Here is a 27,420-nt window from a genome sequence, read left to right on the forward strand (position 1 = left end):
CCCTGTCTCCCTGCCCCTCTCCAACTTGACACACTCTCTCTCTCTCAAAGTAAATAAATATTTGAAATGAAATGAAATGAAATGAAATGAAATGAAATAAAGTGGTGAGAGTGGACATCCTTGTCTTGTTCCTGATTTTAGGGGGAAAGCTGTCATTTTTCCCCCATCAAAGATGATATCAACTGTGGGTTTTTCATATATGGCCTTTATCATGTTGAAGTATGTTCCCTCTAAACTGACTTTGTTGAGGTTTTTATCATGAATGGATGTACTTTGTCAATGCTTTTTCTGCATCTATTGAAGTGATCATATGGTTTTTATCCTTTCTTTTCTTGATGTGATGTATCATGCTGATGAATATGCAAATGTTGAACCACCCTTGCATTCCAGGAATAAATCTCATTTAATCATGGTGACTAATTTTTTTAAATGTATTATTGGATTTGGTTTGCTAATATTTTGATGAGGATTTTTGCATCTATGTTCATCAGAGATATTGGCCTATAGTTCTCTTTTGTATGTGTGTGTGTGTGTGGTGTCTTTATCTCTTTTTGGTATAAGGGTAATGCTGGCCTCACAGCATGAATTTGGAGTTTTCTTTCATCTTCTATTTTTTTGGAATAGTTTGAGAAGAATAGGTATTAAGTCTTCTGTAAATGTTTGGTAGAATTCTCTTGTGAAGCAATCTGGTCCCAGACTTTTGTTTGTTGGGAGTTTTTTGATTACTGATTCAATGTCCTTGCTGGTAATTGGTCTGTTCAAATTTTCTCTTTCTTCCTGATTCAGTTTTGGGAAGTTATGTTTCAGGAATTTACCCATTTGTTCTAGGTTGTCCCATTTGTTGGCATATAATTTTTCATAATATTCTCTTATAATCCTTTTTTATATTTCTGTATTTCTGTGGCATCAATTGTTATTTCTCCTCTTTCATTTTTGATTTTGTTTCAGTCCTCTCTCTTTTTTCTTTTCTTTTTTTTTTTTTTTTATTAGTCTGACTAAAAGTTTATCAATTGTGTTGATCTTTTCAAAGAGCCAGTCTCTGGTTTCATTGATCTGTTCTGCTGTTTTTTTACTTTCTATTTCATTATTTCTGTGTAACCTTTATTATTTCCTTCCTTCTATTATTTTGGGTTTTTTTTTTTTTGTTCTTTTTCTAGCTCCTTTAGGTGTAAGGTTAGGTTGTTTATTTGAGATTTTTTTTCCTGCTTTTTGATATAGGCCTGTATTGCTATAAACTTCACTCTTAGAACAAGTTTTGCTGCATTCCAAAGGTTTTGAACCGTTGTGGGGTGTGTGTGTGTGTTTTCATTTCTTTCCATGTACTTTTAAAATTTCTTCTTTTATTTCCTGGTTGACTCCTTCATTGTTTAGTAACATGTTATTTAACCTCCATGTATTTGTGGTTTGTGGTCTCCCTAGATTTTTTTTTCTTTGTGGTTGACTTCTAGGTTCACAGTGTTGTGGTCAGAAAAAAATGCATAGTATGACTTCAATCTTCTTGAATTTGTTGAGACTTGTGACCTAATATGTCATCTATTCTGGAGAGTATTACATGTGCACTTGAAAATAATATGTATTCTGCTATTTTAGGATGAGGTGTTCTGAATATACCTGTTAAATCCATCTGGTCCAGTGTATCATTCCAAGCCATTTGTTTCCTTGTTGGTTTTCTGTTTAGATGATCTGTCCAATGATGTCAGTGAGGTGTTAAAGGCCTCTACTATTATTTTATTTTTACCAGTTCTGGTATGAACTGCTTTATGTATTTGGGTTCTTCCAAGTTGGTTGCATAACTGTTTATAATTATTTTATCTTCTTGTTGGATTGTTGCTTTTATTATTATGTAGTCTCCTTCTTTTTCTCTTGTCACAGTCTTTGTTTTAAAGTCCATTTTGTCTGGGGTGCCTGGGAGGCTCAGTTGGTTAAGCATATGACTCCTGATTTTGGCTCAGATCATGATCTCATGGTTTGCGAGATCGAGCTCCACATCGGACTCTATGCTGACAGCACAAAGCCTGCTTGGAATTGTCTCTCTCCCTTTCTCTCCCTGCATCTTTCTCTTTCTCTAAAAATAAATAAAGAAACTTAAAAAAAAGTTTATATTGTCTGATACAAGTTTTATTTCTCTGACTTTCTTTTGATATCCATTTGCATGATAAATATTTCTCCATCTCCTCACTTTCAATGTGCAGGTATCTTTAGGTCTAAAAATGAATCTCTTGTAGGCAGAATACAGGTAGGTCTTGTTCTTTATCCATTCTGTCACCCTATGTCGTTTGATTGCAGCATTTAGTCCCTTTCCATTCAAAGTAATTATTGATAGATATGTACTTATTGCCATTTTATTACTTGCTTTGTGATTGTTTTTGAAGATTTTCTCTGATCCTTTCTTTTCTTTCTCTCTTTCATGGTTTGCTGGCTTTCTTTAGTGATATATTTGGATTTCTTTCTCTTTATTCTTTGCATATTTATTAGTGGCTTTTGACTTGTGGTTACCATTAGGTTTGTATAGAACATCTTCTGGATAGAGCAGTTTATATTTAGTGGATAGTCATTTAAGTTCAAATCCATTCTTTACTCCTCTCCTCCCTACATTTTAGGTATATGGTGTAATATTTTACATCTTTTTATTTTGTAAGTTCCTTGACTGATGTTTTTATAGAAATATTCATTTTTACTGCATTTGCATTTCCTACCTTCATACTGTCATTTTTGGTCTTTCCTTTCCACTCAAAGAGTCCCCTTTAATATTTCATGCAGGGCTGATTTAGTGGTCATGAGCTCCTTTAGTTTTTGGTTTTCTGGGAAAATTATTTTATTTCATTTTATTTATTTTAGAGAATGCAAGCAGGGGAGAGGGACAGAGAGACAGAGAGAGAGAGAATCTCAAGCAGACTCTAGACTTGAGCTCTGACGTGGGGCTTGATCCCAGACTCTGGGATTATGACGTGAGCCAAAATCAAGAGTTGGACATTCAACCGACTGAGCCACCCAGGCACCCCAGTCTGGGAAACTCTTTATCTCTCCTCTATTACGAATGATAGCCTTGCTGGATCGAGCATTCTTGGCTGCAGGCTTTCCCTACTCAGCACTTTGAATATATCATGCTACCTGTTTCTGGCTTGGAAAGTTTCTGCTGAAAAGTCTTCTGATAACCTTATGGGGTTTCCTTTGTATGTAACTGTCTTCTTTTCTATTGCCGATTTTAATATTTTTTTGTTATCACCATGTTTTGCCAGTTTAAATACAATATGTCTAGGTGTGGATATGCTTTGTGGATTTTGTTGGGGTGGTGGTTTCTCTGTGTCTCCTGGATCTGAATTACTGTTTCCTTCCCCAGATTAGGGAAGTTTTCAACTATTATTTCTTCAAATAAATTCTCTGTCCCCTTTTTTCTCTTTTTTCTTCTGGGACTCCTGTAATACAAATGTTATTACATTTGATGGAGTCACTGAGTTATCTAAATCTTTTCTCATTTTGTGTAATTATTTTTTTCATCTTTTGTTCAGCTTGATTGTTTTCCATTACTCTGTTTTCTAGGTTATTAATTCATTTCTCTGCTTCTTCCAGTCTGCTGTTCATTCCATGAAGCATGTCTGTCATTTCATTTAACAAGCTCTTTATTTCTGTGATCCTTATCTCTGTATTAATGGTCTCACTCATGTCTTCCACTCTTTCTCAAGTCCAATGAATATCCTTTTGATCACTGCTTTAAATATTCCATCAGGCATGTTACTTATATCTGTTTTGCTTAAATCTCCAACTGTAGCCTTGTTCTGTTCTTTCATTTGGGACTAATTACTCTGCCTTCTCATTTTGTCTTAGTCTCTCTGCCTGTTTCTCTGTGTTAGGAAAGTCAGCTACATTTCCTGTTCTTAAGGGTAATGGCTTTATGAAGAAGAGTTCCTGTAGTGCCTTTAGTGCAGTGTTCCCTATTCCCCAGGGTCTGGCACTTCTGGGAGTATCTCCAATGTGGGCTGCATGTTCTCTTTTGTTGCTTCCTGGCCACTTTATCCATCAGGCCAGCCATCTGCAGTGGCTCTCTCCACCTGTTGTGGGCAGTGTTTGGTCCCTGGCCTGAATGTGGTGAGTTTTGACTAGGTGTGCTCTGGTCTGCTTGTGAAATGAGACCTGTCACCACTGCTGTAGAATTAAGTCCCTGCAAAACTCCTGGGACAGGAGATGTGATGTTGGCAGGGGTTTGGGTTGGTCTTCTGGTGGAGGGGGCCACCATGCTAGGACTGAGGCAGTTGTGACTGGGAAGGGCAGTTCTTCCAGAGTGTGGGTGGCAGGGCTTGGCATAAGCAAGTTAAGTAACCAGTGTCTACACTGTGCTGCTTCCTACAGGTGGGCCTGTGCTTATGCTGAGGGTTGGGGAAGGAAAATGGCACCTGCCAGTTCCTTTGTTCCTGGAGAGGTCTCTCTGTGAATGCTGTCTTTCTGGGATGTGCTCTGAGATGAGTGAATAACCTCCTCATTGTGTGCTTCAGGTGCTTTTCAGATCACTGTTTTCATGCTGTATGTCCATGGACTGTTTGTCTAGCCTTCTCTACAGGAACAGTCTCAATGTCCTCCGAGGTATCTCAGAGTCAAGCCTACTGACCTCTAAAACTCCAGGCTTTAAGGGGCACCTGGGTGGCTCAGTCAGTTAAGCATCTACCTTTGGCTCAGGTCATGATATCATGGTTCATGAGTTCGAGCTCCACATCAGACTCTCTACTGTCAGTGCAGAGCCTGCTTCAGATCCTCCATACCCCCCTCTCTCTGCCCCTTCCCCATTCTCTCTCTCAAAAATAAATAAATAAACTTAAAAAAAATACCTCCAGGCTTTAAGCCATGCTGGTTTCCAGAAGTCATGAAATTTTGCTGCTCTCTTTCTTTGCAAGGCAATTGCCATGAGGATTCATTTTTCCCATGCACTCCCCTGTGTGCTAGTCTGTCTCTTATCCTTCTCCACAACCACGGTTCCCTCTCCACCATAGTAGCCATTATCTGTTTCTCTCCCAAGCTGCATCTCTGCACTTTCTACCTTCTTCAATGTGGCCTCTTCTCTCTCCTTAGCTGTGGAGTTGGTTCTGCCAGTCTTCAGGTCGATTTCTGGGGTTTTTAGAATGATTTGATAGTTATCTAGTTGTAGTCATGAGATAAGCCTAGGGCCCTCCTTCTCTGCCATCATCTGCCTCTTCCCTTCATCACACGTCTTATATTTGCTTCATTCTGTCCATCTATAGGCTGGCCCTGTTGGCCCATATTCAAATTGTTATTCTTTATTGGGCTTCCTTCCACCAGCCTCCACTTGCCTGGGGATACCAAGCATAGTCCCTGCTTCATTCATCATTGGAATGAAACTTGTCAGGGCCAATGCTGGAGAGAGGCATAGGAGCAAGCATCTTGGGTGGGGATTAGCTTCTAAAGATGGCTTGTAATTTGAAAGATGGTCACAATCACTCTGGAAAATTCTATGCATTATATATGAAATGCAATGAAGTTTGTCATTTTTTGGTGGAACACCTTGTAGTAGCCTTGATATTTGTTCTGTAAATGTTGTAAAGACACTGAGAGCAGAGAGATGCTTTCAGTAAAAGACTCTGATGTCAGCTGAGGGACAGTCCCAGGGCTCCCCTTCACAAATGAACTGCAGAATCACCTGTATCCTGTTTCCCTGCCTCTTATTTGGCTCTCAAGTTTCTGTTTTTCTCATGCATCTTCTCTTTTGTGGTATTTAGTGCCGTCCATAATGAACATTCATAAGCACTGGGGCTTCATGTGCACACATCCAGTATTTAGCAAACAATATTTTGGTCATGGCATTTTGCAGCCTGGTAGCCTGAAATGCTCACTCTTGTAGTGCTTATGATCACCTGCATTAGTGATCACTGAATGATTACCTTCCCTTCAAGACCCCCACTTCACACCCTCCACCCAGTGACCATTTGTTATCACATTCTGCTGGAAAAGTCCAAAAATTTTGTTTTTAGCCCTCTAATTTTCAAATCATCTTTTCCGGGGGCCCCTGGGTGGCTCAGTCGGTTAAGCCAAATTCGGCTCAGGTCATGATCTCGCCCCGCGTCGGGCTCTGTGCTGACAGCTCAGAGCCTGGAGCCTGTTTCAGATTCTATGTCTCCCTCTCTCTCTGCCCCTCGCCCACTCTGGCTCTGTTTCTCTCTCTCAAAAATAAACATTAAAAAAAATTTTTTTAAATCATCTTTTCCAATCCCAAAGTCTTGACTGCCCTAGTTAAATCATGCACCCTTTTCCTTTAAAATACTGCTTAAAAATAGTAGGAATAACCTGGTGTCATTCAATCATTCCAATAACTGAAGCAGTGTTTAAGTACTTCCTTATTTGTTATGGATGCCATATGTGTGTGTATGTATATTCGTGGAAGCACAAATGCATGTTATATGTTCATTTGCAGTGTTTTGTTGCTATTACTCTTCCCTCTCTCTCCATACTTGCATGCACACACACCCCCACACAGACACACACACAGACACACACAGACACACACACAGACACACACACACACACACACACACACACTTTTTTTTTTGCTTGATATGACCCTCCCATTAGAGAATAAACTCCTTGCAGTGCAGGCAATGTCTTCTGCCTCATCTCACATTCTTCATGGTGTCTAATTATTCATGTTTGGTCGGTCTGTCTAAACAATATCTTAAGCTATAGGCATTCTCTGTTTTACTAACTGAGAAGTAAAAGCCAGTGATCTTTGTTTTTCAGGTTCCATTTCTACAGTGGATCAGATGATATCATGCGTGTGTGGAAATGTTGAGCCAGCTGAACATCTTCAGTCACTTGTAACATGATCTTGGTGCATGTTTCAGAAAAACATCAGTCATTATGGAAAGCTGTTCCACCCTCCCACACCTCACTCTCAGGACAGAAAACATAAGGAGAATAGTTGGAAATTCACTTGAGCTGGACCAACTGTGCAATTTACAAATATTGTTGGTTTTCAAATAGATTTTACCTTTACTCGAAATTTCTACTCAGAATTTTTTAATAGTTTTGTTAAATATCTTTGGAGCTGAGGCCCTAATTCTTTGGTGACATCTTGCACTCGTGTTTTCTTCATGACCATTTGGATGAACTATTCAAGAGAATGAACCATACCACCGTGCTGGCGGCTGGCAGTTGTAGCTCTTTTATGTGAAGAGGTGGAAGCTTTTGATATTGATGCCGAGTTGACTTACAAAGCATCTAGTTTTATGTAGTTCCAAATGCTTCCAAATGGCAATCAGGTGGGACAAATCCTGATGGTCAGTTGTTTTTTTTTTTTTAAATACACTGACATCTGGAAGTTTCCATTACTTGGAACCAAGATGGTGCTATTTTAGGAAAATTATGCCTGGTTTTATTTGATCTTAAGGGGGAAAAAAGAGCACTAAATCACTCAGTAGGATGTTTACTCTTGCCAGAAGACTGAATTGACACTCATTCAAGAAGTGATCCCAGTTTGCAGGTAAAAGGCATCATTTCTGTGGCCTGCGGCACATAATGCAATATTTTAGCGCCTTGAGAATTCCACTTAACAGTGAGAATCCAGCAAGGAAATGCTGTACTTTCCCCTTTTCTTCCTTACTCTGGGATGCAAAAATTATACAGTTTATTAATTTTTGATCTGGCTAAAGATTAAAATGGAAGAAACACATCTGAACCAATAATGAGGAGAAACAAGACTATGTTCTTAAAAGTTAAATTGACACAGAAAAGAAAGTGGTACCAAAAGAAACAAATGGCAAGATGGGCCCAAACTGGGTGATGTGAACTTGAAAACTGTCTGATTTGAACCAACCCAGAAGTAATTCCTCTTGGATCCAAGAATATTGACATTGGAATGACCTAAGGAAAAATTAGGTCTTAATAGTTGTTCTTGAAATGACAGTCCTGACCCCTGAAGGGTGGATGGTAATTTACAATTTCTGTCCTGCTGACATTCATTGGCCCCATCAGAACACACCAAGGGTCACCACCTCAATGGTGAAGCAGGTACCGGGGAATCTCACAGGCCCTGGACTGTGGGCTCCCCACCAGAGACTGGGGGGAGGTTAGAAGGGAAGCGGCGAAACACAGGGAACTCACATTGGTGTGGTTTGCCAAGGTAGGATGGAGGAGAGGCAGGAAATCACCCTGCTTCCGAAACATGTGAGCGTGGCAAAATCAGGGGTTGGAGAGAATGAAGGCATGATGAACAAGGGAGTTCGCAGATGGGGCGATTTTTGTTGCCATCCTGAGCACCAGTCTCCCACTCTTCTGCTTTCTGAGAATGCCTGTTCTCAGGCCTGTGACCTGCTGGGCCAGGGCCCTACCCGCAGCCTCCTGAGAGCTGCCTGGGCAAGCTGGAGAGTGGGCACTGTGTGCGGAAGCAAGGTCAGAAAGCGCTTTGTGTTGGAGAGCCAGCGTGCTGGAGCAGGCGGCTTTCCTCTGACCCCTAGGGGGCGTTCTGAGCACCCCTGTCCGAGTGTGAAGGAGAGGATTTCTGGGTGTCAGCATTCTAATGCTCTCCCGTCTGAGAAAGCTGAGCGGCCCTGGCCTGGTGACTGACCCCCTGGGCCCTGGACATGATTCCAAGCTGCAGAGAGGAAACCTTTCTCCTCTTTCTTCACTAGATGATTTCTCAGGATTGGAGACTGACACAGCGATACCCACAGAAGAGGCGTATGTTATCTATGACGAAGGTACTACCTGGTTTTAGATAGATTGGATTTGGATAATTTCTCTCCTTTTAATTACTGAGCGGATGATCTCAATTTTGAGTTTCCTTCAGACTCTGAGCTGCATGGCAGTGCTCAGGAAGGTGGTTTTACCCCAGCTTCCAAGTGAGCCCCCCATTCGTATTTGATCCAAAGAAGAACAGTGTGCTTCATATGTGAATACAGCCTCCAGACAAGCCCCTGCGCCCCCCATTGTCTCCCACCCCCCAGGAATTCTGGAGCTGCTTGTCTGGGCCTCTCCTTCGGCCACAATTTGTGAACCCACTTGGTTTAACCCACAACTCTGCTTCCTCTCTTAGCTCCTTTCATTTCCCCCTTTTCTCTTCTTTTCTAATTATGTAAAAGATGCAGTGCTATAGAGGTGTTGATTTTTTATCACAGAACCTTTTCAAGTAAGGGTAATCTCATAAGAAGAAGAATGCAAAATACCTTGGATAGAGTCTGGAACAGTCGTTCCGTAAAAGTAACCAGGGCTCTTATTCCTTTATGACCCTGTGATGGTTCTGTGTATTTTAGAAGTTGCCACAGCAGTGCAAAAACTTCTTGTGGGCATCTTGTTCCCATCCTAGTGCTGGCCTTTGACACTCAGGATGTTCTCACTTTTGTGCTCCTTTGCCTGCTGTTATCTGTAGCTCCAGTAGCCTTAAACCACCAATGAGACAATAATGTCACCTTTGATGCAGTCATAATAAAGTTTGATATAGTGGTTTCATCCCACAGTTTAAAAAACAAAAAGAAAGAAAAAAAAACAAATGTCAGAGAAAAAAGAAAAGTTTCTTAGCACCTTTGAAAACACTGAACTCCTTTCTTATTTGAGCAGTGGAAAGGAAGCAGCGTTTTCTTTTTTAAATTAAAGGATCAGGGGTGCCTGCGTGGCTCAGTTGGTTAAGTGTCCAACTCTTTCTTTGGCTCAGGTCAGGGTCTCACAGTTCTTGAGTTTGAGTCCCTCACTGGGCTCTGTGTTGACAGTGAGGAGCCTGCTTGGGATTCTCTCTTTCTCTTTGCCCCTCCCCCACTTGCGTGGTCTTTCTCTCAAATAAACAACAACAACAACAACAAAAAATGAATGTTAAAGGATTAATCCCACCTCCTCCCCAGAAAAAAAAAAAAAGTCCATTCACAGAAAGACTAAATTTCTAAATTTCTAAAAAGTCAAGTTTATTGTCTAATGTGAATCTTCTATGACTCTAAAAGAGAAAATTACTTAGGCAGAGAATGGCCAGGGACCAGTTACAGGAGCATGCTAAACCAGATGAATTCTAAGGTTCTGTCCAGCTCTGATCCAAAAATCTCATTTTTCTGCTCACATATATTTCCTTTTCCTCTTCCTTTCTTTTATCTGCAGCTGCTTTTCCAAGGGGACTGAAATGGGAGGAATAACTGTTTCATTGGGAACAAATTATGTTCAGGCATAGCATTTATTTTTGGGTGTGTGCGTGAGTGTTTTAGTCTCAAGTTGAATGTTAAGAAGGTGTCTCTTGGCCACTCGTGGTGCCCCTTTTCTGGAAGTTCCCAACTGCAAAGCCTTCATATCATTTCAGATTATGAAGCTGAGACCTCGAGCCCACCAACCACCAGCAGGCCTCCCACCACCAGGCCTCCCACCACGGCTGCGGCCCCTGAGGTCATCCCGACAGAAGGCTCCATTAGCTCCTTTCCTGGAGAAGAGTTTGATCTGGCTGGAAAGAAACGATTTGTTGGTAAATAGAACCTCCTTAATCAGAGAAACATGGGGTTTTAACTTTTTTTTTTTTTTTACTTTGAGGAAGAGCATAACTAATTTCTTGGCCTGGTCAAGGCAGCCCATTTGGAGCAGAAACTTTCCCAGAGGGAAGTTTCCATTTGGGGGTGATTCAGTGAGTCAGTCCTGCTTGGATACACGTTAACTTGGTTTCTGCAGAAGTCAGGAGAGGGAAGTGTGCAGGAGAAAGTTCAGTATCCAATAGAGTAGAGCTTAGAGAGGCTGCCTCGTGTAGACCAAGAGGAAGGAACACTTTTAAACACCTTCAGGACCAGAGAACATGACTAGTTTTGTTCTAGCAACATTTCCAAGCCGGGGCTTCCACTAGGGCTCGCCTATGTGTTGCTTGTTAAGTTCTTCGTAAAAGACGAGCATCTTACTGAATTGAGCTAATGGTTCTTCTTACAATACCACAGAACCAAAGCTCCTTCTCTTCCATTGTATCCTGTGATTTTCATTAGCCTCAGGGACTTGGGCTCTAGAGGCTTACTTTATTCTTCTTTCTCAGCTATTAAACAATTTCAAGAGGAAATACTATTTCACTAAACTGTGCCTCAGTCCCTGTGGGAGTCTTCTTTTCCCATGCCCTTAATGAACTTCACTAACGAGACAGTTAGATTAATACGTTACTAAGTGGAAAAAAATATTACCAAGTGGAGACAGGCAACAGCTTAAACTAATATCACACTTTTCTGTTTCCAAAACAAATGTTCTGCCATAAGCAGAGAACGGCTGTCACCAGCCAAGATGTAGTACTGAGTGTCTAAACTTCATGTGCTTGAAGAGCAAGAATATTAATTTGAGGTAGCATTCCTGAGGCAAGTGCTAATGCTGGATCATGGCGTCAAGCAGCCTGGCTGAGTTCACCAAGTGTTCCGATCTTCCTCTCTGTGCTTCTACGACAGAAACGAAAATGCTTTCAGCACTGTTGTTTGCTGTTCCAGAGAACTTTTCTGAAGACTGAGAGGCTTGCTATTGTCTGGCTATTTTCATATGTCTGTAACTCTACAAAGCATAGTAGATTACTCCCCCAGATTTCCTGGTTAGATCCATCGACAAGCTCTCAAGGCCTAATTTTATCCAAATTATTGGAAAATAGAGGACCTAAAAATTGCTTTTAGTCCCAATGGCCACTAAGAAGGAGAGCCTGTACCAAAAGATGCAGTGGAACATTTAGAAAGTACTAGAAATTGTCGTCTGAAAGCACTTGAGAGTCTTGCATGTATAAAGCCCTAGCTCCAGCTCCAATTCCTTGACATTTCTGTCTTCTTGCAGAGCATGTATGATAAAGAGGTGTGGCTAGAGGTAGAGTCTCCTGTCTGGCCCTTGTTTTGTGGGCCCTCTTGGCATTAGTGGCTCAGATGAAACATGAGGTATCAGTCTATGCCCTGCTTTATTCCCAGGCCCTTGTAGCCACTGAGATACGTGTGTAGAAAAACCTTGAACCTGTCCATAAATGAGAGTTACTGTTACTGTACTTAGCAATAATGTTGTAAAGACTGTTCAGGCCTGACCTTGTATAGATATTCCAGGTGGTCATGGGTATCCCTGAAGCTCTACAGAAGGCCACACAAGGACTGAAGGCTAGAAACTGTACATCTTGATCAGTGTATTTTTTTTTTCTGGTTCCAAGTAAGTCTAGGGAATGAATAGTGCTGAGAGAGTTCTAGAGCTCTAGTTAAGTGTCAGCTGGGCCCAATTCTGACCTTTCCAAATGTCTGGGCATATACATGGCGGAATGCTGCAGACGTATACTATGTTGAATTACAGTTTGGGGATCTTTCAAAATTACTTTGAAGACATAGTCATTGACGTTCATGGAGTAACAGGATCTTTTGAAACCACTAGATTGGAAGATAAAAATGCATGGATCCACTAAAGAGAGCTAGGCATGTGTTTCTGAGTTTAGCAGGTCTGGAGCCTCTGTCTCACCGAGAAAGACTGAATAGTGATGGCTCCATAGAGCAGACATTACGTGTCTGCCTCTAGAGGAAGCTTTCAACAATACAATTAGGTATCTCTTTTCTTTTCCAGCTCCTTATGTGACATACCTAAGTAAAGACCCATCAGCCCCATGCTCTCTGACTGATGCTCTGGATCACTTTCAAGTGGATAGCCTGGATGAACTCATTCCAAATGACATGAGGAAGAGTGATCTGCCCCCTCAACATGCCCCGCGCAACATCACTGTGGTCGCTATGGAAGGCTGCCACTCATTTGTCATTGTGGACTGGGATAAAGCCACCCCAGGAGATGTGATAACAGGTGTGTCCAAGGAAGATGCTCAGTGTTCCCATTGATCTGTAGGTGGAAAATACAGACTATAAGGGATGAATAAGTGATGGATAAGTGGATGGATGGATGGAGGAATATATGGATGATGGATAGGTGGATTGGATGGATGAATGCAAATGCCTCCTTTTAAAAGGATGAAATAGGGGCGCCTGGGTGGCTCAGTCGGTTAAATGGCCGACTTCGGCTCAGGTCATGATCTCGCGGTCCGTGAGTTCGAGCCCCACGTCGGGCTCTGTGCTGATAGCTCAGAGCCTGGAGCCTGCTTCTGTTTTTGTGTCTCCCTCTCTCTCTGCCCCTCCCCCATTCGCACTCTGTCTCTCTCTGCCTTTCAAATATGAATAAATGTTAAAAAAAAATTAAAAAAAAAGAAGGATGAAATATAGGCAAGAAGGAAAACTTTGTTGAGTAGTATGAAAAGCACTGGGTGGAAGTCTAGAGTCCTGAATCTTAGTCCCAGAATGGATTACAAGACCTTGAAATAGCTACTTAATCTCTTTGGACTTTAGTTTCTTCATATGCAAAATATGGTTATATCTCTAAATTCTATAACCCTGCAAATGGCCGAGGAGTCCACATAGCCATTTGTAAGATCAGATCTTGCAGCACACGTGATGAAAAACCTCCTAATGTGCACTGCCCCATGTGAGAGTCAACCTTGGGATCAAGACTCTGTCTCTGGACTTAATTCAGACACGATGCCTGTAGAATTGTAGAGGGCATGTTTCTGGACCAAATACTCTTGTTAATATGAATCCCAAGCTGTCCAAAGCTCCCTGGAGAATTCGGTGTCATCACATCATCATATACCCTCCACCTAACCTGAAACCAAACCTCAGTGCCCTAATCACAGGTACTCATGCCCCTAGCATAAATAATGTAGGTGAGGTATTTATAGGGGCTTGGGCATTTCCAATATAAGGCTGTGCCAATGGCTGCTATATTCATAACCATGGAACATTTTGGTGCATGACAGCCCTGCAATGTGCAGGAAAAGCAACAGACCTCAAAAGGCTAAAGGAAAAAATAGTTGGAGCTCTTTATCAGTAAATGAATCAAGCACCAGCCATCGTTACGTACAACGTCACTGTGAGCACACATGGCTTGCCGTCACTGTCATCAGAGGAGGAGGAACTCCTGTGGAGAGAGCAGCAGCCTTTCACAAATTCTCCCACTATATTTGTTGAAGAAAGCAAAGAATGCATTCCTCCAGGGAACAGTGTGGAAAGGGCTTTGGAGCCCAGCACACCTGCTTCTGGTTCTGGTGTGCCCCTTGGTGAGCTGTGTGACTCTAATCCACTCTATTTATGTCACCAAAATAGCTCTTGTGAAAATAATCAGTCACAGGTAGCTTGCCTCTTAGATGCAGTCAATGCTTTGCCCTTCTCCACCTCCTTGACTTGTGACCTGATTTTCTTAACCTCTGAGTCTCTCTCACAGGCTTGTCTGCTTTGCCCCAACAGTAAATATTGGAACTTCTCGACATTTGGCCCCAAGTCCCCTTTCTTTTTTCCTCTAAGTTCTCTCCCTCCAGAATCTCACCCAGGAATGTGGTTTTAATTCATCTTGGAGATGAATCATTCATTGATAGCTCAAGGCTAGGCCTGCCTGTCCTCAAGCTTCAAACAGTAAAATCAGATAGGCACTTGATGTCATAACCAGGATGTTTCCAAAGCATCTCTGACTCAGCATATCCAAAATCAAACTCATGATCCTTCTGATACCCAGCTTGCTCATCTGTGTCTCCTATGTCAGAGAATGACCCCACTCCCCACCCCATTTCTGCAAACATGAAGCTTTGGGATTGTCTTCAAATCTTCTACAATTTCTCCACCATATTCAGTTCATCACTCAATCCTATCAGTTTTACCTTCCAGGCTTCTCTTGAACCCATCCATTTCTCTCCATTAACTACCACATGAATCTGAGTAATCTGAGCGTTACCACCTCTCACCTGGATATGACAGTCGCTGGCTGGCTAGACCACCCGATCCACACCCCATACCTGATTCATTTTACTCTGCACCAGAGAGAGGCATCAAAGACAGTCTGGTTGTATCTCCCTTTTGAATGAAAAGCAAAAACCTGTGTGACCTAAGGACACTGAGTATTTTCTCTCTTCTGTGCTTCTTCAGCTTCATCTTATGCTGTCCCCACCCCCATCACTCTGAGACTCCATCTCCTGCTGGTTCCTCTGTCTTCAACATCTTTCCTGGTCTTCCCTCTATCTGAGCCCCTCCCCCCACCTCCTACCCTGCACCTTGACTGCATCCCATCCTTCAGTGTTCAGCCCCATTTTCATGACCCCAGGGAGACTCTGCCTGCACACACCTCCAAATGCATGGACTGCCCCTTTGTGACTCTCATCACAACCATATAATTCTGCCTGTGTGTCTGGCTTGCTCCTCCTTCAGGTTGAAATAAAACGAGTCACTGTTTTATCTCCAGCACGTAATATAGTATATGACAAATAGTAAGCACACAGTAAATATCTATTAAATGAATTAATGAATGTGAACTTGGACAAGATATTTAACCTCCCTCTAAGACTCTTTCTCTGGGGATAGCAATGCCCACATACTAGAATCAAGAGAATTAATCAAAAGAAAATTTGATTGAACATGTTTAGAATAGTGTTTGGAACATAGGTGGTACCTGACAAATATTTTCTTCCTTTGTGTATGACATAAGATACTCATGTAGAGGATGCACTGAGCTGTGGCATGAACTTCACTTGGCCTTCTGAGGCAGCCTTGAAGCCTTGGCAGGTGTCATGGGCCCACTGGGATCCATTCATAGCACATAAGGCAGAAAGAACCACCTGACAGCTGTCACTAGACATCGAGGTCAAGGGCAGGCACAGATATTCAACAACTAGAAATCAAAGGAGATCCTTCACCAAATGGGTGAGGAGACCACTGTGAGTCTGGGGTCTTTCAGTCCCCCACACATACACATGAACATGCACGTGTGTACACACACACGCAGAATTCACCATCAACAGTTTCTTTGTTTCACATGAAGGACAACTGCATATATCTCTGCCAGGAAATTCTCAAATACTCATGTGGAGGTCACTGATTTTTCTTCTGCTGCCTTTTTCTCTGTCAGTCAAGGTTAGTCAAGGTGATTAGTCCTGACAAAATGAAGAAGGCCAGGAAATGTGGGAGATAAAGAGAAGGAAGGGAACCAGCAGTTGTGAAGAAGTATGTTTAATTTTGTTATCCATATCTGAATTCACCAGAAGGTACCAACATTATACCCCATCCAGATGCAGCATGCAGCTCTCTCTCATTCTTGAACTTTTCCCACAGAAGGGAATGCCGCTGTGCTGTTGCCTCTTCCTTGTCCTCTTCCAGGGGCAAACCTCATGGGTGATGTGGTTCATTGATGCTCAGTGGGTTCTTCCTTATCTCCACTTGCAGGTTACTTGGTTTACAGTGCATCCTATGAAGACTTCATTAGGAACAAGTGGTCTACTCAAGCTTCTTCGGTAACTCATTTGCCCATTGAGAACTTGAAGCCAAATACAAGGTATGATGTGTTCATCATTAAAAAGAAACAGAGAGAGGGGTGCCTGAGTGGCTCAGTCAGTTAAGTGTCTGATTCTTGATTTTGGCTTAGGTCATGATCTCATGGTCATGAGATGGAGCCCCTCATTGAGCTCTGCACTGAGCATGGAGCCTACTTAAGATTCTCTCTTTCTCTCCCCCTCTTCCCTTCCTTAGCTTGCATAGGCTCTCTCTCTCTCAAAAAAAATTTTTTTAAAGAGAGAGAGAGACCTGTGTGTGTGGTCACAGATATCCTCAGGTTGAAAATGAAAAGATCGGGGCGCCTGGGTGGCTCAGTCGGTTAAGCGGCCGACTTCGGCTCAGGTCACGATCTCACACTCCGTGAGTTCGAGCCCCGCGTCGGGCTTTGTGCTGACAGCTCAGAGCCTGGAGCCTGTTTCAGATTCTGTGTCTCCCTCTCTCTGACCCTCCCCCGTTCATGCTCTGTCTCTCTCTGTCTCAAAAATAAATAAACGTTAAAAAAAAAAAATTAAAAAAAAAAAAAAGAAAATGAAAAGATCGATGAATAGGTTTTATGATTTCTGCTGCAGTCTCTATTTACTTCTCATAGAGTTTCCAGGGATGCCCATTGTATGTCATGTATTTTCTTAGAAGAAATTATTCTATTGTGATTGTTAGTCTATCATGTTTCTGTTTTATTACCAGTTTTCCAGAGACTAGACACTACTTACCCTTGGGGAAAGAAAGGTGGCTCTGTGTGTTGAAGGGGAATGGATCCATATGCAGTCAATCATGCGGTGGCTTTAGGCAGCACAGCCTTCATATGTGACATCAATGGGGCAGCAATTACTAAACATATTAGTTAACTGGTACTCAGACTCTGTGATGTAGAAGATCAGACCATTTAGAAAGATGCATTTTACACATTAATAAAGGTTACAAGTGCATCTTCTGAAACTGGACAGTGACTGGTTGGCCAGAGGGCCATCCGGGAACCAGAGTTTCTGGCTCTCAGTATGAGAGCTACAAAACATTCCCAAGGCAACAAGAGGGTGAGTGTGCATTTCCTCTTTTATACTATCTGGTTTTGATAGTAATGATCATCAGAAAAGCTTTTCTGGTGGATGAAAATGGACAAAGCACCAAGAACATGATGGTCAAGTATGGTGTGTATGTAAACCAGCTCTCTGGGGAGAAAAATCCCTGATTGATGGTGTTTACCAATTTCTGTAGTGTGAATACTCCTGCCATGGCCAATTCCAGGCTACCAGTGGGCCTGCATGATTCTTGAATATTTAATAATTGGCTTTCTCAAGCCCATACAAATGACTCCAGCACATCAGTGTCACATCAAGCCCTATATTTATGGAGCAAAGAGCTCTAAATGACATGTCTGTGGACCTGAGGTCTCTCATTTTCTGTACAATCAGAGGAACACAGAGAAGGTTGAAACAAAATACTTTTCTTAAACAGAAATGTGCCAAAGGGCTAGAAACTAGGCAATAGCCATGGGTACTGAGACACTTGTGAACTAGCTGAGAACCTTCTTTGGGGGCTTGGAACTGCCATGTGGACTTACCTGAGTTAAGTGTTCACAAACTATTATGGGCTTCAGGATTTGAATAAAAAGCAAGGAGCAAAGCAGGAACCAGAGAAAAGCACCTTTATTTATTTTTCCCTAGTAATTATGAAAAACTGATTAATTAAAGCAAACAAAAACAACAAATTTAAGACAATGGAGTCAATATCCAATTTTTGTGTTTGTGTGAGTGACAGTGCTTTTCCAGAACAGTCTCAGTGTCACAAGGCTGAAAGAGGTGTGAGAGAGGTTCTTCCTCATAGCTTCTGTGGTAGAACTTGAATCCCAGTCTCCTGAATCCCCACCCCATGGCCAATGTTCTTTCTACAACTTTTGCTGCTAGGCTGATTTGAGTTTTGGATAATGTCAGGAGATGGTTATGCAGGAGGAAGGTATATTCATTCTTCCAACAGGTCTGCATGAGGGCTCATGATTCCTTAAATATGTACTTAGTATTTTCTCTGTGCCAGGCACCAGACTATGCACTGAGAAAGGGGGTGGGATTGGTTGGGGGTCGAGGGGGTGGATTAGGGTGGGGGAGGCAGACTATAAACTACACCGTGGCCTTGTCTTCATGGAGCTCACAGTTCTTCAGCAATAATATAAATAATAAAATTTCACAAGTCAGTGTCCTGAGGCAGAGTATAATAGGGGACTTTTTTCCTGAACTTGTGGGGGAGGGGCAGTCAAGTGGGCTTCCTTGGGGTAGTAGTAAGCAGCAGTTAATCTGGAGAATGTGGATGGGGCGAGGCCAGGCAGAAAGGACATCCAAAAGCATGGTATGTTCTAGAAAGGAAAGGAGGCCAGTGTGGTGGCAGAGGAGGAAGAGAGGAGGCTGGACAGGCTGGTCCCAGAGGGTCTTGGGAGTCCCTTGAGGCTCCTGTTTTACCCTCCACCCACAGTCAGTGCCCTGATGGACAGGCTGGAAATAGCAGCTGCTACTGTAGCCTTCTCTCTAGGATGCCTGCTCAATTCCTCTTTCCTTCCTTCCTTCCTTCCTTCCTTCCTTCCTTCCTTCCTTCCTCCTCCTCTTCTTCCTCCTCCTCTTCCTCCTCCCTTCTCCTCCTCCTCCTCTTCTTCTTCTCCTTCCTCCCCTCCTCTCCCTCCTCCTCCTTTTCTTCTTCTTCTTCTTCTTCTTCTTCTTCTTCTTCTTCTTCTTCTAAGTTTATGTATTTATTTATAGAGAGAGCACACAAGCAGGGGAGAGGCAGGGTAGGGGAGAGAATCTCAAGCAGGATCCACAGTGTCAACACAGAGCCCAACATGGGGCTTGAACCTACAAATCGTGAGGTCATGACCTGAGCTGAGACCAAGAGTTGGACATTTAACCAACTGAGCCACTCAGGCACCCCTATTCCTTCTTCTGATGGAGAGTGCTGGCCAAGGCACAGAGCACACATGGCTCCTCTACGCAGATTTCCTCAAAACCCCCGTGAACAGCCTGATGTAGGGACGCCCATCTTCTCCCTGTGTTACGCTGATACAAAATGTCTCTGGTGGATCCACATTAGTGGTCCTCGTCTTTATTCCATGGAGGCTGCATGTCCCTGTTGTCAGCACTATCCTCAGGGCTTCTCCAGATCCCACCTGAGTCCCTGTGGGAGACATAGGAAGTCCCCTCTAGATGAGCCACTGTGTAAAAAACTAAGCTTTGGTTGTTTATAACTGAATCTTGTACTTGAATTCACATGGACATTGCACACCTTGTTCACCCATCTTGGTCCCAGATCACTTTCTAGAGTCTGCAAGTTTCATTTATACTTAAAGCACAAAGACTTAGGCTGGGGAGCTATTCAAAAGAAGGTGCCAAGAACTTATATAAGAAGGCAAAGTTGGATTGCTCTTGTTACTTGGGTGAGTCAGAGACTATTCAGTGTTTGAAATATATATATATTTTAGTTTCTAGAAGAAGTTTAATGTGGTTTTGAAAGTAGGAACCTTACTTTTTTTTTCATAATTTCATGTTTTTCAGTTTAGTGTATTTAAATTTGCTTTGACACATTAGGTGAGGTTCAAATGGAAATATGTCCTTGGAATTGGGCCATGAGGGCTTTGTTGGAGGACAGAGTAACTGCGTGGACAGAGAAGGTGGATGAGGGGAACACTTAGGTTTCAGTGGTGAGACAGAATTGATACAGTGACGCAATCTTACGAGTCTGGCGTCCTGTGCCATCTCCACAATTGTAGAGCTGTGCTTCCCTCGGTGGACCCTGGGGACTGGTATCAGGACCACTGCAGCGATGGCTTAAGAAATATTCAGCAGAAATGTCTCATGGAGCCTCTGAGTATGTGTCATTCCTTAGGTTTTGATTTCCCTTTTTAAGGAAAGAAAGTATCTGTAAGTTTGACCAGTATCATTGACGTATGCCAAACCCACTGCCTGCAGAATTTTGCCTTAAATAACTCCATAACCACTGAATAAAAGTATGCATAATTGGGAAAACACAGACTGCTGAGTGAATTGAGATTTGGAAACTCATATGTTCTTAATTGTGCATATCTTTTTTTTTAATGAAATTTAAAAAGGATTCTCTTCTAAATGAGATGTGAGTGACTTTCTTGAAAGGCTTAAAAGAAGACCAGATTTCCCAAATGAGCTTTTCTTTGCTGTTTAATCAAGCCCAATGTCAAATATCTCTGTGTAACTGTGAGGCCCAAGACTCCCTTGGTGATCTCAGAAGGTCCGAGGGCTTGGCACTGGGACAGTGATGTAACAGAAGTATGAATTTGCAATCTGAATAAATAATTCACCTCTTGAAAATTTAGCACACTTTAATTAATGCATATAACCTGTGTGCCACGACTGACCATAGGCAAAGACTTGTTATGAACTCTTGGAAATGGCAGAACCACCACTTACAGGGGTCTCTTACTCCCTTCTTCACCTGTAAGTAGCTGAGGACCACAGGAACACAGGTAGTGTCTGGTGTTCCAGAGGTAGAGAAGCCACGAAGATTAACAGTAGATTTAGTGGGTCACAGTTGTGGTGTTGGGCTCCGGTAGTTTGTAACCACCACTTCTTGTCCTGCAGCTCCTAAGAGCACAAACCAAGATGTCTAGGGACTCCCAACCTGCTTGGCCTGTCAGTCTCCTGCTAGATGAACAAGCCCATTCTCTGTTCCAAGACAAAGATTAATCCACAGCAGAACCTCTCCAGGCCTCTTCCCCTTCTTGGACTTGCTTCAATTTCCTTGAGGCACAGAAGCTTGAAACTCAGTGACTTTTAAAAATTTTTTTTTTTCAACGTTTATTTTTGGGACAGAGAGAGACAGAGCATGAACGGGGGAGGGGCAGAGAGAGAGGGAGACACAGAATCGGAAACAGGCTCCAGGCTCTGAGCCATCAGCCCAGAGCCCGACGCGGGGCTCGAACTCACGGACCGCGAGATCGTGACCTGGCTGAAGTCGGACGCTTAACCAACTGCGCTACCCAGGCGCCCCATCAGTGACTTTTAAAGCTCCAGAGCCAACCATAGTACTTGTCCATGCCCAAAACATCATTGTCAGGTCAGTTCCACTGAGGAGGCCAACCTCGGGACTGGCTGACTTCTCCCTGCCCACAGTGAGTTGCATCATTACTGGGTCAAACATCCTGCTTTTCCACAGAGTCCAGTGATAAGAATTAGGTTACATTTGAATTCTGCTCTGTAAGTGTCTTGCTGCTCTAACTTCTCCTTCTCAAGCTGTGGAACTCAAGTGGGGCAAGAGCAGGGCGAGAGGGGTGTCCATCCAGGGATGAGCCTGTGTGGGGCCATGTAGCCTTGATGCCTTAAGGAACACACACTAAGTGGCTTATTTGCCCGATTTGCTCCTTCTGTTGCCATCAGCTACATTAGTCTATGCTGTTAATTGTATTATTTTGAAAAGTTACTAGAAAATGAGAAAGTTCAGGAAAAATATGAATATCAGTGATGTATTAAGTAACACTCCAGGGCGCTAGGTGGCTTGGTTGGTTAAGCGTCTGACTCTTGGTTTCGGCTTAGGCCACGATTTCAGTTTGTGAATTTGAGCCCCATGTCAGGCTCTGTGCTGACAGTGTTGAGCCTGCTTGGAATTCTGTCTCTCTCTCTCTCTCTCTCTCTCTCTCTCTGCCCCTCTCTTACTTGCTCTCTCTCTCTCTCTCAAAATAAATAAATAAACTTAAAAAAAAAATACTCAGGACATCTGGGTGGCTCAGTTGGTTAAGCGTCCAACTCTTGATTTTGGCTCAGATCATGATCTCATGGTTGTGGGATTGAACCCCACATAGGTCTCCACGCTGAGCTGTCTCTCTCCCACTCTCTGTACCTCCCCCTGCTCTCTCTCTCTCTCTTTCTCAAAAAGAAAAAAAAAATTACAGTCAAGCCCTTCCACAGAGCAAATGCTCAATAGTTGGGGAATCTGTCTTATTACACAGAAATTAAAGAAGCTTCTCTTTCAAAAAATGTTTTCTTCCAATTTCAGGTATTATTTTAAAGTTCAAGCCAAAAATCCACATGGCTACGGACCCATCAGCCCTTCGGTCTCATTTGTTACAGAATCAGGTAACAGCAACTTCATATTCTCATTCTTCTCCTTTTCTCAAAGACAAATCACTTGGAATCATGACTACAATGGAATAAAAACTGAAGAAGTAGAATCTTTTCTATTTAATGAGTTCATGTTGGATATCACTTCATAAAATAAACATCGTTTTCTTTCTGCTGTGCTAAAATCTGGATAATAAAATTAAGAGTAATCGTCATTGGGAACTGCCTGGAAAGTGGAAAGGTCAAATTCCAATGAAAGGGAAAAATCTAGTTTTCAACCATGTGGGAAAGATAAGTTTGAATCTCCCTGTAGAAGATTTAGTTACAGAGCTAATTTTTTTTTTATTACAAACAGCTGAAGAGCATCGATGTCATGTGGCCAGAGAGGCGGTTGCTTCTTCCAATTAGTCAGGTCTTCAAGATGCTTCTTTTGCCAGGAGACAAAGATGTCTTTACTTCATACGGAGAGTTTAATTAGAATAGCAGCCAGTCTTACAAGCAGTGTCACTCAGAGGATGTCGGTGCACTGGGGCATGCTGGTGTACAGAGCTCTCTGGCCCTCCCATAAGGTGTTCTTGTGGTCATGGTCCACAGCAGTGTGCACAAACTGGCCACGGCCACAGTCCTGGGTTAGCAGCCTTTCCACATGGGAAACTATGCTGGGAGCTGTTACCTATGACTCCGAACGAACCAGGTCACCTTCAGAAACCCGTGTGAACCGGCTGTGCACTAAAATTGCTCTGGCTTCTCTTTGGTTAGATTATTTCCCACACGTAGTTCGATCCCAGGACATTTGTCATTGGAAGCTATTTTTAAGCGTGATGATTTGAAATCTGCATCACAGTAAGTAGAAAAGATAAAATCTTTCATGGGAATATGCTTCATACTAGAAATGCTGGCAAAGGACCTCAAAAGCGTTTTTACTAATTTCATTTAAGAAGTGTGTTCCTCATTAATAATTAAGAGAGAGAAAATCATTTCCAAGGGTTAATTTGGTAAAGAAGGGAACATGTCTAGTTCATGGCTACATTTCCTAAAAAGAGAGTGGACCTTTGGTGATGATCAGAATTAACATGATAAAAGTATATAGAAAAAAATAATTCAAATCTAGAAAGCTATCAAGAAATTCTGGCCCCAAGTCTGAGAACAGAAATGTAATTTCTGAGACTGCCATACAGTTTGAAAGAGATAGCTCTCTGCTACTCCCCCTCCTAAGAAAAGTCCTGCCGTGCCCCCACCCTAACCGTTGTGGCTTCCAAAGAGTGAGCGTTGGCCCCCCCACACCTCTGAAGAAGACTGTCTTTTACAGTCAGCTCCGAGGAGATCCTTACGTATGCCATTTGACAATTTGATAATTACTTGCAATATGACAATTATTTGCCCTGGGCATCTTTGCTTGTTCAGTGAGTTTGTTCAAGCTTCTCCTTCCCTTTGCACAGCCCGGCTGAAAGTGGTTACTTGACAACAGGAACATTGTCAAGTAATTGAATTCTGGCACTTGCCGAACATAAAAATCCATGAAGCAAACGTGTACGTGTAATGTAGGCTGCACCACAGGGGCAAGCTTTGGTTGTTGTTTGTGCTGCGCTGTTGTTCCATATGTTCCCCTCCACCCTGCCCTGGAATATTTGACATTTTTTTCAGCAGACTGTTGAAACTTAAGAGCAGGAGAGCAAAACAGGCATTCACACTTACAGCTAATGGTAGGTCCCTGTTCTGTGAGAGTGAATGAAAGATCTGTACAAAGGGGTAGCTCAAGGGAGATTTGGGTAATGGAAATATTCTGTATCCTGCTTGTGGGGGTTCCAAGAACAAATGCATGTGTTGAAACTCACAGGATATTTACACTGAAAGAGCAATTTTTCTTTATGATTGTTAAAAAAAAAATGAATGGCCCATGTTTACCTAGCCTGTGGCATTTTATAAAAATGAACTATTTCTTTTTAAGTAACTCTTTTTTAAGGTTTATTTGTGTTTATTTGAGAGAGAGAGAGCACGTGCATGCATGCTCACACAAGTGGGGAGGGGCAGAGAGAAGGGGAGACACAGAATCTGAACCAGGCTCCAGACTCTGAGCTGTAAGAGCAGAGCCCAACACAGGGCTCGAACTTGCGAACTGGGAGAGCATGACCTGAGCCAAAGTTGGACCCTTAACTGACTGAACCACCCAGGCACCACAAAAATGAATTTTTTCTAAAGCAGCATTCCTTAAAAAGCTAGTTCCGTATTTTCTTAAGTGGCATTTTTTGGGTTAAGATACAGAGATTTTAAGTACCACTTTGTTGAGGTGCAAGTGGCATACAGTAAGCCGCACACACACACGGTATACAACTCAGTAGCTTTTAAAGTGTTTACCCCCTTGAAGCCATCACCGCAATCATGCTAGTGAATATCACTGTCACCCCAACGTGCTCACTGCTGCTGTGCAACCCAGCTCCCCTGTCCCCGCCATGCGCCCATCTTCTCCCCTGTTTCCAGGCAACCACTCCTCTGCTTTCCATCTCTCTAGATTATTTACACTTTCTAGAATTGTATACAAATTAAATCATACAGTGTGAACTCTTTTGTCTGGCTTCTTTCACTCAGCAAAATCATTTTAAGATCCATCCATATTGTATATATCAATAGTTTATTCTCTTTTATTACTTAGCAATATTCCATCATATGGCTGTGCCATAACTTACCCATTCACCTGTTCATAGACATTTCAGTTGGCTTCTACTTTCTGGCTATTACAAACACAACTGCTATGAACATTCATGTACAAGTGTTTGCATGGACAAGTGCAAAGTGTTTGCATGGACAAGTATTTGCATGGACATGTCTCTTGGATAAATACTAAAGAATGGGGTAGATAGATCAGATAGTAGGTATATGTTTACCTTTTTAAGAAACCAAACTTTTTTGTCAAGATAGACACATCTTTTAAAAATGACAAATATTGAATTCTTTTGTAGTACCCGAATCAAAATCTTAACTATATTGTCCCACAACTTCTATATAAATAATAAGGCAATTTAATTAGAAAAGAATATAGGTGGTGGGCAGGGAGGAAGGGACTTGTTGGGATGAGCACTGGGTTTTGTATGGAAACCAATTTGACAATAAATCATATTTAATGTATAAAAAAAGAAAAAATATTTCTCAGAAGAAAATGCTTAGAAAATAAAAACTAAGGAAAACATTGGCATCTCTCAAATAAAATATATTGTATCTATTCCAGGGAGTTCTTCAGTTAGCACTCTCAGTTACAATAAACATTTCAACAATTGCATGGTTGTGAAATATGATAGTGAAGTCAATTATTTTTTTTTCACTCTACAGACAATCCTCTGCTTGTTGTGAGGCCACCCGGTAAGTTTCTCTTCTTGACATAAATAATAAACCTGACATTCTAGTAATCATGTTGAATACTGAATATGAGATTGCTATGATTACTCACAAGTAGAAATGCTAGACCATTTTTGCATTTTTTAAATGTATTTTTGAGAGAGAGGGTGTGAGTGGAAGAGGGGCAGTCTCCAAGCTGTCAGCACAGAGCTGGACGTAGTGCTTGAACCCAGGAACCATGAGATCATGACCTGAGCTGAAGTCGGAAGCTTAATCCCCTGAGCCACCCAGGCTCCCTGACCATTTTTGCATTTTTATGATTTTTGACAACTTCTGTGGTTTCCTTGTACTCTTCATCCTGATCTAGGGAAAAGAATGATTCTGAGAATTTTTTTTTTATAGGACCCTAGCAGCTAATATCTATAAAAGAAAACCATTATGGAGTGGCCAATATCAATGAAATAACTATATTTATATTCCCTTTCAATATTTTAAATTGCTGAAAAGAAAGAAAAATGGATTAAGTGTACAACGCATCTTTTACTTGGTGTTTCAAACCAGCTGTGAAAGCCCTATTGCTCAAGTTCAAGACAGGTCTTATGAGTGACAGGAACAGTAGGAGCCTATGCTGAGGGACTTTCGGAGTGGAGAGGTAGGATGGCATGTCCAAAAAGATCAAATATGCCATTATATCTTATTTGCCTTGAGGCTTAAAGGCCTTTTCTTACTTCAAGAATCCCTTATAGAAATGCAAATACAGTACTTGAAATATGTTCAGGTAAGAGGAACTCCTCAATTGTACATCAGTGCCAAGAAAGAAGGGGAACGAGGAAAAGGGTGCCCACTGAGGAGGTGAGAAAAGCCCTGAGAGGAGGGGAAAGGCCAGTGAACAAGCCAGATTTTCTGATACCTTGTGTGACAATAAATGTTGTGGAGTGCCATGACTTAGAGATTATGTTTTGTATTATCAAGGTGGTGAGCCCATCTGGATCCCATTTGCTTTCAAACATGACCCCAGCTACACGGACTGCCACGGCCGGCAGTATGTGAAGCGGACGTGGTATAGAAAATTTGTGGGAGTTGTTCTTTGTAATTCACTGCGGTATAAGATCTACCTCAGTGACAACCTGAAAGGTAGGTCTTTGAGAATGGTGTGGTGTGGGAAGGTATGGAAATGGAAATTTTTTATTTTACCAGGTACTAAATTGACATAGCAGGTGCATCAGAATGTATTTGAAGTGTGGACCCATTATATCTCACTCTGGCTCAACACAATTTGGATATTTAGGCTCTATTTTGGAGTTACTCGTTTTTGTTTTCTGTATTTTTTAAATCCACTGCATTTTAGAAATGAGGTCCAAAATTCTGGTAGATATATGAAGTCCAATTTTCTTTGCCATTAATTCAATAATAATAGGTATGAGCATAAGCCAGAAGTATTGAAGAACAGTTCTGCCCACTCTAGTCCTTGCCATTGCCACACCGTTGTGAAGAAAAACTGTAGACGGTGAATACATCAGAAGTATTATTTTTTTCTGTGTCTGAATAAAAATTGCATTGTTTTCATTATGGTAAGGCATTAAAACAAAGAATTTCATGAGTATCTTGAGCTACTATTTCAAAATGCCATTTCTACCCAGCTGGCTTTGACTCATCCACCTATACAAATTTGGGTTTTTTTATTTTAAAACTTGCACACCTTTAAGATTTTACTACATACATTT

At 42.0% G+C, this 27,420-nt stretch overlaps 1 protein-coding gene across 4 annotated transcripts in view; it reads left to right on the forward strand.

The window, feature by feature from the left end:
- FNDC1 (fibronectin type III domain containing 1) overlaps positions 1 to 27,420 on the forward strand; it is a 107,595-nt gene that overhangs the window by 75,933 nt on the left and 4,242 nt on the right. For all 4 annotated transcript variants that reach the window (XM_086708252.1, XM_086708255.1, XM_025925619.2 and 1 more), the window contains 7 exons: positions 8,631 to 8,699; positions 10,277 to 10,435; positions 12,511 to 12,741; positions 16,194 to 16,302; positions 22,302 to 22,381; positions 25,691 to 25,720; positions 26,669 to 26,830. In XM_086708252.1, the coding sequence (XP_086564378.1) occupies positions 8,631 to 8,699; positions 10,277 to 10,435; positions 12,511 to 12,741; positions 16,194 to 16,302; positions 22,302 to 22,381; positions 25,691 to 25,720; positions 26,669 to 26,830 (840 nt within the window). The remainder of the gene's footprint in view (positions 1 to 8,630; positions 8,700 to 10,276; positions 10,436 to 12,510; positions 12,742 to 16,193; positions 16,303 to 22,301; positions 22,382 to 25,690; positions 25,721 to 26,668; positions 26,831 to 27,420) is intronic.

The sequence above is a fragment of the Puma concolor genome, chromosome B2 (genome assembly GCF_028749965.1).
Source record: "Puma concolor isolate L17-30 chromosome B2, mPumCon1.1.hap2, whole genome shotgun sequence".
Lineage (NCBI taxonomy): Eukaryota > Metazoa > Chordata > Mammalia > Carnivora > Felidae > Puma > Puma concolor.